At 44.4% G+C, this 14,108-nt stretch overlaps 1 protein-coding gene across 5 annotated transcripts in view; it reads right to left on the bottom strand.

The window, feature by feature from the left end:
• Positions 1-13,927, bottom strand: part of UBR4 (ubiquitin protein ligase E3 component n-recognin 4) — a 74,599-nt gene extending 60,672 nt beyond the window's left edge. For all 5 annotated transcript variants that reach the window (XM_065855273.2, XM_065855274.2, XM_065855275.2 and 2 more), the window contains exons 1-20: positions 13,757-13,927; positions 9,801-9,898; positions 8,991-9,094; positions 8,143-8,272; positions 7,899-8,038; positions 7,458-7,560; positions 6,796-6,937; positions 6,517-6,641; positions 5,696-5,820; positions 5,391-5,450; positions 5,080-5,270; positions 4,743-4,842; positions 4,516-4,653; positions 3,908-4,025; positions 3,293-3,480; positions 2,563-2,722; positions 2,347-2,432; positions 1,072-1,241; positions 615-897; positions 49-181 (exon numbers count right to left, since the gene is read on the bottom strand). In XM_065855273.2, the coding sequence (XP_065711345.2) occupies positions 49-181; positions 615-897; positions 1,072-1,241; positions 2,347-2,432; positions 2,563-2,722; positions 3,293-3,480; positions 3,908-4,025; positions 4,516-4,653; positions 4,743-4,842; positions 5,080-5,270; positions 5,391-5,450; positions 5,696-5,820; positions 6,517-6,641; positions 6,796-6,937; positions 7,458-7,560; positions 7,899-8,038; positions 8,143-8,272; positions 8,991-9,094; positions 9,801-9,898; positions 13,757-13,887 (2,725 nt within the window). In that variant the 5' untranslated portion in view covers positions 13,888-13,927. The remainder of the gene's footprint in view (positions 1-48; positions 182-614; positions 898-1,071; positions 1,242-2,346; positions 2,433-2,562; positions 2,723-3,292; positions 3,481-3,907; positions 4,026-4,515; positions 4,654-4,742; positions 4,843-5,079; positions 5,271-5,390; positions 5,451-5,695; positions 5,821-6,516; positions 6,642-6,795; positions 6,938-7,457; positions 7,561-7,898; positions 8,039-8,142; positions 8,273-8,990; positions 9,095-9,800; positions 9,899-13,756) is intronic.
• Positions 13,928-14,108: the final 181 nt, after the last annotated feature.

Here is a 14,108-nt window from a genome sequence, read left to right as displayed (position 1 = left end):
ATAAAAGCAAATCTTGGAATATAAAATTCCTACAATTTTCCTTCTCACCTGATGAACAGTGTTTGGTCCAGTTTTCTTCCACTTCTTTAAACCCATGATAAAGTGGGACAGACGTTCGTCTGCTGCTGTCCTGGGATCCACTCACCCAGCCAAGGGGTGGAGTCAGCAAATTATATTGCACCTAAATTAAAAAAACAAAGAACCACCCATGGCATCCTCGTCATTAAGAGTCAGGGGGAAAAATACCACCACCAACAGAAAAAGAACCATAAAATACAACCAACTCTGTCACTAAGACCAAATCATTCCCAGTTTCTGACGGAAACCCTGGACCCTACTTGATGATTTTTATTCTGGAGTGAGCAGCTGAAATCAACGGTCAAGTTTCCAACAACTGAAAAAGCCACACACAAAAAACTAACATCCCATTAATGAGAACAGCACCAAAAACCTCAACAAGGAAAAGCTAAAGCAAGGACATGGCGTACAAGGTATCTGTGAAATGGTGCCTAAATCCCCAAATACTCCAGATTTTGCAAGACAGGTGGGGCATTCCTCCTGTCTTTACCAGGATTTATTAGGACAGTAGTTACAGAATGATCTCAAAATCTTACCTGTTCAAATAGGTACATGGGGGCCTTGGAATACTGATGGAGCAGGTAGTCAAACACCAAGAGCAGACGCGCCACGATAAGTGGCACAGAACACTGCTGGGTATCCATGTTCGCCGTCAGCTCCACAATTGTCTGGATACAGAGCATCATGATAGACCTGCGGCCCCTCTCAGAGAAATTGTGAAAAATAAGCAGCAGCAGCTGGAGATGTTCAACATTCAGATCTTCGGTGTCACTGGGAAGAGTCCCCTGCAAGGCGTTTTGCTTCAGTGTGCCCACAAACCTGACAGGACAGGAAGTTCATAAAGTTCACTCTTCTCCTTGTTTAGATCCCTCTTTAAAATCTCTTTAACTAGAGGTCACAGACACATTTTCATCATTATATTTTCGTGCTTATTCTTCTAATACCGGCAATTTCATAAATTATTCACTACATCATGCATTGGAATTATCTCACCTTTCCCAAACTTTAAGGCATTCTGGAACATCAGGATCTCCCTGGGTAGTGGCTTTATGCTGCCAAATCAGGAGAAGTCGCGAAAGCACTGACAGACTTTGAGGATGGATGTAGAGAGGCCATGGACCTTCAGAAAAGGGGGCGACTCCCAGCTGCTGGAGAAGCGTGTTCTGGAACAAAACACAGACTTGTTGATTCCTGTGTAACCTCACCTGGGTGTTCCTGCTCCAGCAGGGGGGTTGGACTGCACGAGCTTTCCAGGTCCCTTCCAATCCCTGACATTCTGTGAAAAGAGGCAAGTCCTGTCTGATGCTTTAACTGAAAGCACGATCTGAACATATTGATGATAATAAATGTTAGGGCTCGCAGAGCTTGTTCATACAGCAATATCTCTCCTATCTCAAATATACGGCATAGTTACTAAGGGACGCTTTGCTGTCACTTCGTCACCTAAAACTGACTTTCAACTTCAATGCCAATGCAGAAAAAATGGCATTAATGAGCTCTGCTCATTTACTGCGGTATCACAGCAAAAGAGATTCCACTACTACGTTTAGTATCTAAGAATGTGGAAGAAGACCCCTTTGACTGATCACAGTAATGCTTGCTTCTTCTCAAATATAAGGAGACAACTGATTTCTGAGAAAGTCTAACTACTTAAAAAAACTCAAACCTGCTACAAGAAACATCAACCAAGCAAGCAGAGTATTTTAAATACACTCAAAAACAGACAACAAAAAAAATACAGGAATTGAATTCACTGACTGGTAAGCAGATTTATAACCTCTACTCAACAGTGTTAAGTCAGGTCAGCCCATGATCTAACAGAGAAACCCAGAGGCTACAAAGTTCGCACATGAAAGCAAAAGGATTAATTTGATTCTCTTCGGAGAGAATTCTAAGGCCTTTTGGCATCAGTTCTGACAGCAAAGCAAATCTGCAGGAATCCCTCTTGATCAATGGGTGCGCAGAGGCAACCCTCCAAAACAAAATATACAACCACATTTCCTTTTCAGCTTTCATCACCTCCAAAGTTCAGTGGATTAATTTGAACTCTGGACACTAAGTTTACACTCTGCAGGATGTGTAAACTGGATGACTGAAAAGGTCATCCAGCTTGTTGGATCCAAAATATTGCAGGCTCTGTTTGCAAAATAATATACTCTAGGGTCAAACGGAATCACCAATGCAGTACTCCAGGTGCAGAGAGTCTGTGTAAAGACATTAACATACATCAACACCTCATTTTAATTACACATTCCATCACAGACTTACCTGCAAGGCAGGGGACTGAAGATCTGAGGTCACCAAGGAATGGTTGAAGTGATACAGCGCAGCAGCAAACTCCTCATCCGACGTGCCTGTAAGACGGGGATCAAGCCACTTTAGCACTGTTGTTCTCCTACATTTTAAATTTCCACATGAAACTCAGAAAACAGACATCTATAAATCCTCCAGCCTGTGGTCTCGAATGGAGATGTGTTCACTCACCCTTGAGCCCATCCTTATCCACCTCCTTGATGATGCTAGCTAGCGTAGCCATGTGCTGCTCCGAAAGAGAGACGCTCAGGTAGTTGCGAATGAAGTTATTCCTGGAGTTCAGCATGGAAGAAGTGATGAAGTTCAAAATGTTTGAAGCTAGGCTTAAAAACTGAAAAGAAAAAAGAAACACGCTACAGAAGCAACAAAAGCAGGGGGACTGTAAGACAACATGAAACAGAACCAAAACTGCCAGCAAAATAAATCAAGTCACATAACTCCACCCCTGGCAGCGGGGTACAGATTTACTCATCACAACCCAGCTCACTGCACTCCGTGTTCTATATCTGAACCAATTTTACAATTCCCTGAAAAGGCTGCAAATCTCTGACTTCTCAACTGCAGTATTTATTTTTGTCTTTACCCAACGGAGTTAGAGCTAAAAGTATTCTAGCAGCAAGCCATTTCGCTTACAGTTCTGCCCTCGTTTCCCCTTCTCTCTCTGTAACCCAAATAGATATTAAATTCAGTTTCGGCTTCCCTGGCAGTAACAAATATCCTCATATTCCACCTGAGTAGAGAACACTTCTCTATTCAAAGTCAGGACAGTCACTGATTCTCCATCAGCAATGTACTTAAAATACCTGACATTTATCACGCTGCCTGTCAACGCAGCGAGCCGCTGACAAGCAAACCACGCGACAGCACATCAATTAGCTCATGAAGCCTGAAGACCTCGTACCAATTCGGGATCTTTGCGGCTGGCCAGGATGTTCCCGTTCTCTCCAGCCGACTGTTTGTTGGGGCTCTTCACTCTGGGCGAGCTCTCCAAAGGTGGTGGTGGAGGGGGGGGCGGCGGGGCCACCTTCTCTTTGCTCGGAGAGATCGTCTCCTCAAACCACTGCCCAAGGATTGGTTCACTGTCGTCATCTAATGCAGGAGGAAGGAAAAACAAACATTCCGTTACAAGCAAATACCTTAAGCAAACTACTCAGGTTAGAAAAGGCCTGAAAAAGTTTCAGTGAGCGGAGATAAGGCACCTGCTATCCTCGTTTTTTCTTTTCAAATCACAAAGCTAAGCACTTTCACAGAAGTCCAGCTGGAATTTACAAGGAGAAATTATTTCCAGTCTCCTCCTAAGCAAATACTGCCAAATCCCAGCCGCTCAGGCTTCAGTTTACATAAAAGAGTACAGTCAGCATTACTTTTGCCAAACAGATCTTACAAACTGTTTCATATTTTCAGCATTACATGCCATTCCAGTCTAAGAAGGCAACAGCCCCGTAGCCAGGTTTCCAGTAAGTCTGAAAGACAGCGTAAAATCCTGACTTAAGTTGCTTGCTGCAAACTCGATTACCTTGGCTGCTGTCCTCCTCGGTGCTGCTAAAATCGTCCTCATAGTAAGTATTGGAATCAGTGGAGGCACTTGCGTCACTGCTCATGGAACCCTTCCTCTGGCGCTGCAACACACAAGCCTGGGAAGAACAGTAGAACAAGTAAATTTCAGGATTGTAAAAGATAAGAATTTGAAAATAAGAGTAAATTTCTAATGCATTTTCATTTTCTTCTAGCAAATTTGTCTCAACTAATTTATTAACAGTTTTTTCAAGGTTTCTCCCCCTTAAGTTGTACTAAAAATTACACGGGATGGTTGGAGACAAATAGCTTGTAAGCAACACTTTGGGGAACAGCTCTAACATAACATTTTGTGTATAGCCTTTTCATCTTCTCCCTAAACTCACACGTATCACTGAGCTTACAGAAAAATTTTACCAAAACAAGTTCATCAAATTTACAGCTCTGAAAACTGGCAAGAGAGAGGCCCAAGTTGACAGCTGCTGAAAGAAGAATTCTGAATTCTTCTCAGCAGAGTCACAGTTTGTAAAGTGAGAACTTTCCATGCGGATGACACGCGGTAGAAGCCGCTCAGCCGCAGAAGTTCACTCGCTGTACAGCAGCTCCTACCTTTCTGTAGGAAGTAGACAGCAAAGTCAGCAGCAGATTAGTGAGTGGTACAGAATCGATCAGGCGCTGAATTCTCTGGATGGATGTGCTTTGAGCCATGACATCCAGCACCGCTGGCGGCCCATCGCTCTCCCAGCCCTGGAGGACGGCATCGAAAAGAGAATTTAAAGCGTGTTTCAGTGGAGAAGGCAAAATGTTTCACGAGAATGTACGTGCTATCTGCATACCTTGTGCAATGCCTCCACTTGCAGATCTTGAAACAGTGATGACAGCAATTTGATAGCATGATTTGCTAAGACCACTGAGAGAACACCAAACCCTTGATGCCTACGGAAACAGAGAGGATACAATGCAATTTCAAGGGGGAAAAATATTTCTATATTAAATTGAGTGAAGTGACTGCTTTCCTAAGCTGAAGAAAACAAATTCTTTTTGAGAATCAAGATGTGAGTTACAAATGGAGATAAAACTTCAAGAAACCAACAAGACTCCGTAGTAGCTGCTTGCAGGGCACGGTTAGATACACGGGCAACGATTCATTACTTCAGTGAGGTATCTACATACCCTTTGCCTGGTCCTAGTTTGGGAGACCCAACGCCCTCCTTAGTACGTGCAATAATGTCTCTGACACGAAGAGCAGCCAGTGGATCCTTCTCCTTTCCCTTATCAGCCAAGGCCGTGGGGCTGAGGTTCAAGATGAGGAAGAGGCTGTTTAGCAAACACCAAGCCCCGAGCAGCTGGAAGTTCTGATAATGCTATCAGCCCAAAAGTGAAAGAGGGGAAAGAAAAAAAAGAGACAAAATAGTGTTAATCCAAATGTCAAAATATAACAGCACAAAACCAGTGAAAAGAGCTTCAGGAGATGCAAATCTTACCTCACCCCCGGCACGACGTGAATTGCTGATGGCTTGTCCAATCATTTCATAGATTTCAAGCTGCAAATCAATCCAAAACCATGGTCATGTTTAAGCGCTTCTCTGGGCAATAATAAACCACCACACACACTTTTAAAACTTCAAATACAATTGTACCTTGCCCTCTACAATTAGCAACCCCATTACTTTATCAGCAAGTCTAACACCTGGAAATAATAGATATGTATCATAATCCAAATAAAGACAAATTCTACACACTTCACTTGCCGAGAATGAAAACAACAAATGCTCTCATGTCTACTTACACATTTCTGTACAATAGTAGCAGCATCATTTTCATAATCTTCTTCTTTGGAACTTGTTGACCCGGTTCGTACCTGTTGAGTGCTCCCCACATGTAGGATGGCCATGCAGGTTGCCACACTCACACCTGATCGAAATCAAGCACAGGTAACATTCTTATTAAGAGCCAATCTTGGGACTTAATGTTCCTACTTACACATTAAAACAAGCGGTATCAAATGTGCCCATAAACTCGATGGAGTTGGGAATACTCAATACAGCTGACAGATTAAAAAACCTTTCTGAAGTACCCCCAAAAGAGTCAAGTTTTGGCCTACAGAAACATGTGAGAACAATTAGAGGAAGAAATGTTTTACTCTGTAATTCAGTACCATTTTTAAGGCAATCTTTGTACTTGACTGCCACATCTCTTTAAAATCTTACCCATACCAATTAAACACTCAGGATTCTGGTGTTCTTAAACCACTCCTGGGAAACGAGGTTCATTTGGGAGTCTAACCAATTAAGCTGAAGCCATAAGCATTGCATAAATATACTATGCTCTGAACATTAAAAAAAAAGCAATAATTACAGGCTATTCAGATGATGTTGAGTCACTTAATCTTTGTCTGAGATACTGACAAGAACATTCATAGAAGATATCAAAATATCAGTGTTGTGATAACAATTTTCATATTAACCCAGTCACCATATGCTGCATGGCTTTCAAATTCATGAGAAATAAAGGTTATTTGTGGGCTGAGGCTCAAACGTGCAGGTAACAAAGCAGAGCAAAAGCCAGAGTGACTTAAAGCTCCAAAGAAAACAGAGGAAATCCATTCACCTGCATAGAGACAGCTGAGGGCAAGAACAGTCACATCCTGGAGACGCGTGGGTGTCAGGGGCTCCAGCACGGGCAGAGACAGAGTATCCAGCGCCATGGTCACGTCTATTACCAGCGAATGGAATCTGTTAAAACACATGTTAAAGTTCAGCAACACAATATACACACCAGGCAGCTCACAGGAGCAGCAAGGTGACTGATACCGTACAGCCAGCACAGTTATTTTCTCCCATATGCTGCAACCAGCGCCCACCAAAGAGCAGTGACAACAGCTCTTACCCATTGCGAACAGCGGTGGCATCTGCCACTGTGGCTGGCATAATAAAAAACGAGTTGGCTGACACGGCGTCCTGGAATCGATTTATGTATCGCAAAAAGTAGGGGAGGTTCAGGCACACTCTCAGCAGTTTTTCGGAGCCACCTACCAAATAAAAATAGCAGCGTTATTTTTACTGTTCCATGGGAGAGGTAAGCGGAACAGGTCTAACGGTCACCAATAATTGACTTAATTATTCTTTGTGGTGAGAAAGTATCACCACACATGAAGTAACAGGATGAAGACTAGTTTACAACACACAAACCAGACGGTGAAGTTTTCTGACAGAACTCGTAACGGGTGTCACAAAGCCCTGTGAGCGTGCTACATGACACACCAGGTCTAATTCACACCCATTTAAAAATCCACCCCGTAAGCTATTTTATATCTTCCCCTTTGTTTTTTACCCCCTAAAACCAAACCTATTGCCTACAAATACACTGAGTTCATCTGCTCCGCAATGAAGAAAACCACATTACAGCCACAACCTCCCTTGGTAACATCAGCGTGCAACCGAGCGAGTCCTAGAGAACAATTCCCTCCCATTCCGAGCTATAAGGTGGAGCACTGGAGAGACACTGGCTCTTGCATTTTTTTCCCCCAACACTAAAAGGATGATTCTCACCAAGTTCTTGCAGGCTGGCTACATTCTGAGCAATGAATATGCTTTTTGTCTTTGCCGCAGAGGTTTGATCTGTGGAAGCTTGATCCTCGCTCTCTCCTTCCACCTGAAAGCAAGCCCATACTAAATATATCATGGAAGCATTAAAAATACACGATATTGCAATAAGCTTTTACACAGCGGCAAGGCGTAGCACACTGATGAGAGCTGCAAATATCTGAACATCAGCTTCCATGAGGAAACAAAACGACTATTGCAAATACAGCACAAACAGTGCTTTCTTGTTTGCTATTCATCAACACGCAAGTAGGATTTAAATAGTCAAGAAAGGTTTTCTTTACGCATATGTATTAAAAATCTACCACTTACTGCCCTCTGTCCTTCCCTGCACCAATGTTATTAATGTTAAAATCCAGACTTTCTAGGTGAGGGCTGTGTGTTTACCTGTGTCTCTGGAATGACAGATGCCAATGAGGAGACTCTGGGGTTGAAGACAGATGTCAACTGGTTGAGGAAGTTCATCTGTACTTCTTTTTGTCTTAGTTCTGGGCTCACCGGGGATGCCAGCTCCTTCTGGTCCTCTACTGCAGGGGAAACAGCAACGTGTCATTTCATACACCGAAAACGTAGTACTTTCGATGGCCAACTCAAGCACCGCAGTGATGTAACCATGAATTAGAACTCTTACCATCAGAGAGGGTTTTGACGGTCTGAGGCAGCTTGGCCGATTTCATCATTGCCGTGAAGGTGATAATTTCAGTCCGATCCAGGCGGCTGCAGCCTGTGCACAGCCCCTTGATCAGCAGAATGAGGTGTTTCTACGAGGAAAAAGACATCAAGTACAATTTAAACTCTCTCGGTTCTAATTATTCCTCAATAGCATTTATTCTAATCAGCTGCACTAAGAGTCCTGCAACTTCAGCCAATAAGGCTACTGCAGCATCTCAAACTCACTCTGATCTCATGGCAAAGATCGTGACAACGTATTAAATGCAGATAAATCTGGTCGCTAACCGTGTCCCATGTGCTTGTTATGGAAAAGCATCTGGAAAAGCTCTTCTTCCTATGACACACCAAGGCTTAACGCTGGCCCCATCCGAAGCTAAGCTACGCAAACACTTTTCATGCGCCTTTCCTCTTTGAAATAGATCTGAGCTCTTCCTAGAAGACTGAAATACAACTGGGGGAGAATGCATCTTTAAAACCTCAACAAACAGGCAACAGAACAGTTTTGATCCAGGTTGTTACACAAAATAAAATCTGACTGTAGGAAATCGCGAGTGATTTAACTGAAATTTGCTTAAGCAAGGTGTCAGACCACAATTATTTTGGCCTGCTCACAGGCTGCAATTCTGAGAAAAGAATGCAGAGGGAAGATCCAACAGCTACCAGTTTCTACTAAATCACTAGATCTTAAAGACTTAAAGAACTTCAGTCATTTTGTCTGATGTAACATCAGAGCAAATATTTCAGAATCAGAGGCCAAAGTCCATTTTCGCACCCAGGTTTGCCCACGCGGTCAAACCCTGTGCTCACCTGCGAAACAGCGCACGCTTCATCTGGGTTCTCCAGCCGCAGCAGCGAGAATTCAATCAGGACTTTACAAGCAGCCGCCACCGATTGCAGTTGGTTTCTTGGTACTGAAAAAAGCAGATGTTTGCATCACTCAGGACAAGCTTTTAAATAATTCAGCATAATACATTCTTAATGCTTTCAATAAAGCAGAAAGCTCTGCAACACGGGCACGTACACAGTCTATCACCCCTAACACACAGATGCAATATAAATTCAGTCTCACTGAATGTCAATAAAGTGAGGATAATACCTTCTACCCAGACAAGGTAATTTAGATACAGACGTTGCTTCCCCAGCAACATTATTTAATACTGACAGGAGCACTGAAGAACACAAAATGTGTTGCCACAAAACACTTTTTTGCTGAAATTGCCAAATTCTGTCAGCCAAAATAACATGAAATATTTTGAGTCACAATGTTTTGATCGTTGCTCCCAACGTGGTAACATAACCGCCAAATAACCTAAAAATCCTGAAAACAGATTTAAACGTTTAAACAAAAATTATTTTCCATATAGGAAGTCAGGCCAATGAATAAGCAACCAAAAGCCAATGCTGTCCAGTATTTGGTGGCCAAATACCCCTATTGACAGGTTTCCCTTTCCACCAGCACTGACATTTGGGCAGTCTAAAGCTAGCAACGCTCTGCCTTAATATCTGATTCAGCAAGGGCTTGAGACAAATACCAAAAGGACAGCAGTTGTAGTTTATTTTTACTATATCCTGGCCTTAACACGAGAGTAAGAGAAGCAAAGGAGGGGGAACACTTACTGAGCCCACACACAGTAGTGATGTAATGTGTAGAAAGTGCAACGAAGGAAGAGTAAAAAGGTTCATACTGTTTGTCGTGGTGTAGGATTTCAGATTCACTGCAATGGGAGAACAGGAGACATGTCAATTGTGTACAGCACAACAGTGGCACCGCAAAACACTCGGAATATGTTGTATCTATTAACAGATGTAAGACAAGATCGTTAAAATCATGTTCTCTTTTCAAATCAGAGTTCTGAGAGCAGAACCCTCTCCCTTTTGTCCCATGTCCTCAGGCCTGAATCCCCCAGCAGCCAACAGACCAAGGCACTAAAATCCCGGCCCATGTAGGACATTTAAGGAAACAACCCCAATACTGCAAATGTTTCTCCTTTGCGGCACAAAAAGGTCAGCCTCTTTTACAATCGCTCTCCAAGTCAGAGACTCATTAATCTTTAAGTTATTCTAAACTCAGCCGCCCATAAATTTTGGCCTGTTTGTTCTGCTAACACCGGGCAGGGTTTGCCAGGAGCGGAGCCCAGGCATTCCCTTTCTGTCACGGCACCGAGTCAGCCGGAGTTTATGCAATTCTGCAAAACAGGAGGATCAAAATAGGCAATTGCACAATAATAACAAATACACAAAGCAGTGTCTGCAACAAGCTGGAGAGTAAAGATTTTGGCAGGTAGCAAATGGCAGAGAAAAACAGGTCCACTGTAATCAGCCTCGTGGGTTGAGACTTGCAGCTTCAGAAATCTGCATCACTCTGCCCCACGCACAAAGCAACAGACACACACAAAAATAACGCCGACTTAAACCAAAAGTAAAAAATGTGAAGCAAAATAAGCATCAACACACTGAAAGTGAAGCCTCTGAGGTCTCTCGCTGAGGGGCACTGGCCATGGAGAACATCTATTTATGCCCACAAATGATATGTTAAATGTTGCTGCCGTGTCACACCACATCCCATCACACAGAAACCTGAAGGTTTTTCCTGTGACAAAACCAAGGGATGCGAATACACGGCTGTTAAATGCTTAAATTAACTTATTTCTCATATTCAGATGACAAAAACTTTCATTTAGTGATGTGAATGAATTACTTTGAAGAACAGATTATACAACTCAACATCACCAGGCACTTAATCTTTACCTCTCAAAAACCAGCCTTCTCCACAGCAGAGCTTATTCCTGGAGGGGAGCGATGAGCAGAAGGAATCAGGCCATCGTGGTACGTTTTACCCCACTAAATGATTTTTCATGTTCAGCGACAGTCGACACTGCTGCAGAGTACGGCCAAACAAACCCCCATATACCCTTCACTCATGACGACCTGAACAGCACCCAATTTACGCCCAGTCCCCTTTTTCTATCCTAAGTCACCATTTCCAGTCACAATGGGAGACGTGGCTCAAACTGAAACTGTAGAATACACCATTTCTTCCGAAAAATGAGCAGAAAGATTCAACAGCCCTGTAGTTCTGATTTCCTGGTTCTGAGAGGGCTTTTTTATTCAGTCTGCCTGCAAACTTGAAATAGCAAAGCAGCCATTAAGAAGCGAGAGGCTTTGCTGAAGATATTCAGCAGTGTATCACGACTGAGATTCAACCTTGTCTCCTGCCAGAAAAGCAGAGACTAAATGCGCAAAAAAGTTCATGCTTTCTTATATCCAGACACTAATTTTGCTCATCTACCTCTTTACACTCAACGATACATTAGCAGCAGCTGTATGCAACATAATTTAAGAGAACGATTTGGGAATAACAGAATACAGGAGAAATTGGGAGCTCCTCAGTTATCGTTCTGCTGTATAGGTCAAGCTGTGCAAGACAATGTGCATGAGGCACAAGAACACAAAGGTGCAGAAACCACAACAAGATGGGAAATCTCATCTGCATTGGGCAATAAAAGGCTTGAGTTTTATTAAAACAAGTCGTGGACTTGTTAGGGTAGTGAAAAGCAGAAGGCATCTGTCAACTAATCACCAAGCCTTTGCAAATAAACAGAAATAAAAGATAACATCTTGATCCGTGATGTGCTAGAGTGTTATTTTGCATGTAAAGCGAGACTTAATAATAACTCTCGGCTACTGTATTGTGATTTATTGCTCCAATAACATTCGCTTCCCAGGGAAAACCACCACGCTACGGAAGAAGCAGTATCAAATATAACACTTCAGCCACCTCATTTCTCAGTTCTGCTTCCCAATCCTAAACACACCCAAAATAAGCCCCTTTTTGGGCACAAGAGCAGCCTCTTCTGGAACAGGCAGAGCAGCAGGTGCAGGAGCTCTCCCTCTGCTGAAAACCAGCTCCCTTGGCTGGCACAGCATTTGTAAACTGCGTTCCCCTTCACTTCTGCCTTTCCAAGTCAGCATTTCCAGAACTTACAGCAAAAGAGAAGCCAAAGCCTATCAGTTCTTGAATACCCATGCTAACAGGGGAATTCCTGCAACCTGATGATGCTTACGTTTAAAAATTAAATATAAGACTTGTCAAGAAAAGGGGTTTACTGATTTATTTTGAAAAGAATAATGCTAGTGATTTTGCTGTTGTCGCACCATGTTTCTTTACCAGGAAATCCAGGCACTTTGTGGATGGTGTCAACCAACAGTCTCACTACAACAGCTCACAACCATCTTCTAAAAATAAGTTGAACAGATAAAATATTTTAGATTAGTAATCTAAAGATAGATTCTTTGTTCAGAATAGAAGAGCATGGCTCCAAACACAAACAAACTGTGTTTTTTCCTCCGCGATTTACCACGTCATATCAAGGCACAAAATAAAAGATACCATCCTCGCACTAAATCCTGTCCACATCAGGCACAAAACTACCTCAGACCTCAGGTTAGTGCTACGTAAAGGCAACAAACTGCTGGCTCAAGCGGAAAACGGAACCGCCATCTTTGCTAATGGAGTAAACAGACCTTTCCCAAAAGTCAAGCACGATCACTTAAGCATTTCTGTGATATAGTTCTGCCCAAACACTCCACCAGTGAGCATCAGGCACAGCGACGGCACCGCAAGGAAAAGCAAAGCTGAAATGGTTCCTAAAAGAAAGATCAGCTTAAGAACCACTCAAATCACATAAATATTGAGTAGCCACAGGTGCCGAGGTGAACCACTACTACATGTATGTAAGTACAGAAACGTCTACTACACGTATGTAAGTACAGAACGTTAGTTCGAAGCATCTGTTCTCTGGACACTCAGTCATTATATATTAAGTAATATACCACAAGGCTTTATTTTGATATCTTCCTTAGCACAGCGTTTACTTCTTGTTTCTTGACAACTTAGAGCAGTTGAGGTTTTACCTCTGTAACGGAGCATAATGTTATGGCATGCATACCTTGTGTTTTAAATAATAAAACAAGGCACAAGCTGAATTTTAGCAGCTCCGGTGAGCGCTCTCACGCTCCGAGTCCAACCTTTCTGGTTCAGAAAAGGCAGACTTGATTCCCTTCGGTTTCTGTTCTCCTTGAAACACGAGCAGTATTGCACTGGTAGGAACCCAAATATGAGCGAGTGCCACGCAGTGACCCCGCCGTGAGTCTGTTCCCAGAGGGAACGGGCCAGGTGAGGTGTGTGAACAGCATAATGTGCTTGAACAGGAACAAAAACCGCAAGAATCGTCCCGAAGCCTCTCCGGGGAGTAACTGTCAATGGTGCTTCTGCTGTGGCCGAGCAGCCAACGCCAACAGCGCGGTGTCTGCGCCCTCAACGCCGCTCATCAGGTACCAAGGGGACCCGAACCCCCGGGAGGAGCCCGGTCCTGAGGAGCCCCCGGAGACGCCGGTTACCCCGCAGCCCCAGCACTGCCCACCGGCCCGGCACCGAGCGGGGACGCTCCTCAGCCCGACACCGGCCCCTCACAGCGCGAACCCCGAGGGGACCCCCCGCCCTGAGGTAAAGACCCTGAGGGGAGAGGAGAAGGCGGCAGCGCCCAGGCCGCCGCCCCCAGGTGAGTCCTCACCTCTCGATAACCGAGGCGAGCAGCTGCGGGAGCTCCTTCATCTCGAAGGCCGAGTAGGAGGCGGAGAGCAGCGGTCGCACGGCCACGTCCCAGCCCGGCTCCGCCGCGGCCCCCGCGCCGCCCGCCGCCATCTTGCCGCTGCGCTGGGCCAGGGGGCGCCGCGGCGGCGGGACGGGGGGCCCGGACACACAGGAAGTGACGCACCGCTCACGCGCGCAGCGCGCCTCCCGATTGGAGAAGAAGGTCCCGGCCCAAGCGCGTGCGCAGTACATGAGTCAGCAAGTTTGCGGGCGGCGCGTGCGCAGTGCGGAGGGGCGGCGCATGCGCGGCGGCGCCAAATGAACCCCCCCCA

Source organism: Patagioenas fasciata, chromosome 23 (assembly GCF_037038585.1).
Source record: "Patagioenas fasciata isolate bPatFas1 chromosome 23, bPatFas1.hap1, whole genome shotgun sequence".
NCBI lineage: Eukaryota > Metazoa > Chordata > Aves > Columbiformes > Columbidae > Patagioenas > Patagioenas fasciata.
Note: the sequence above shows the minus strand (reverse complement) of the source record. Positions and strands in the feature narration are given on the sequence as shown.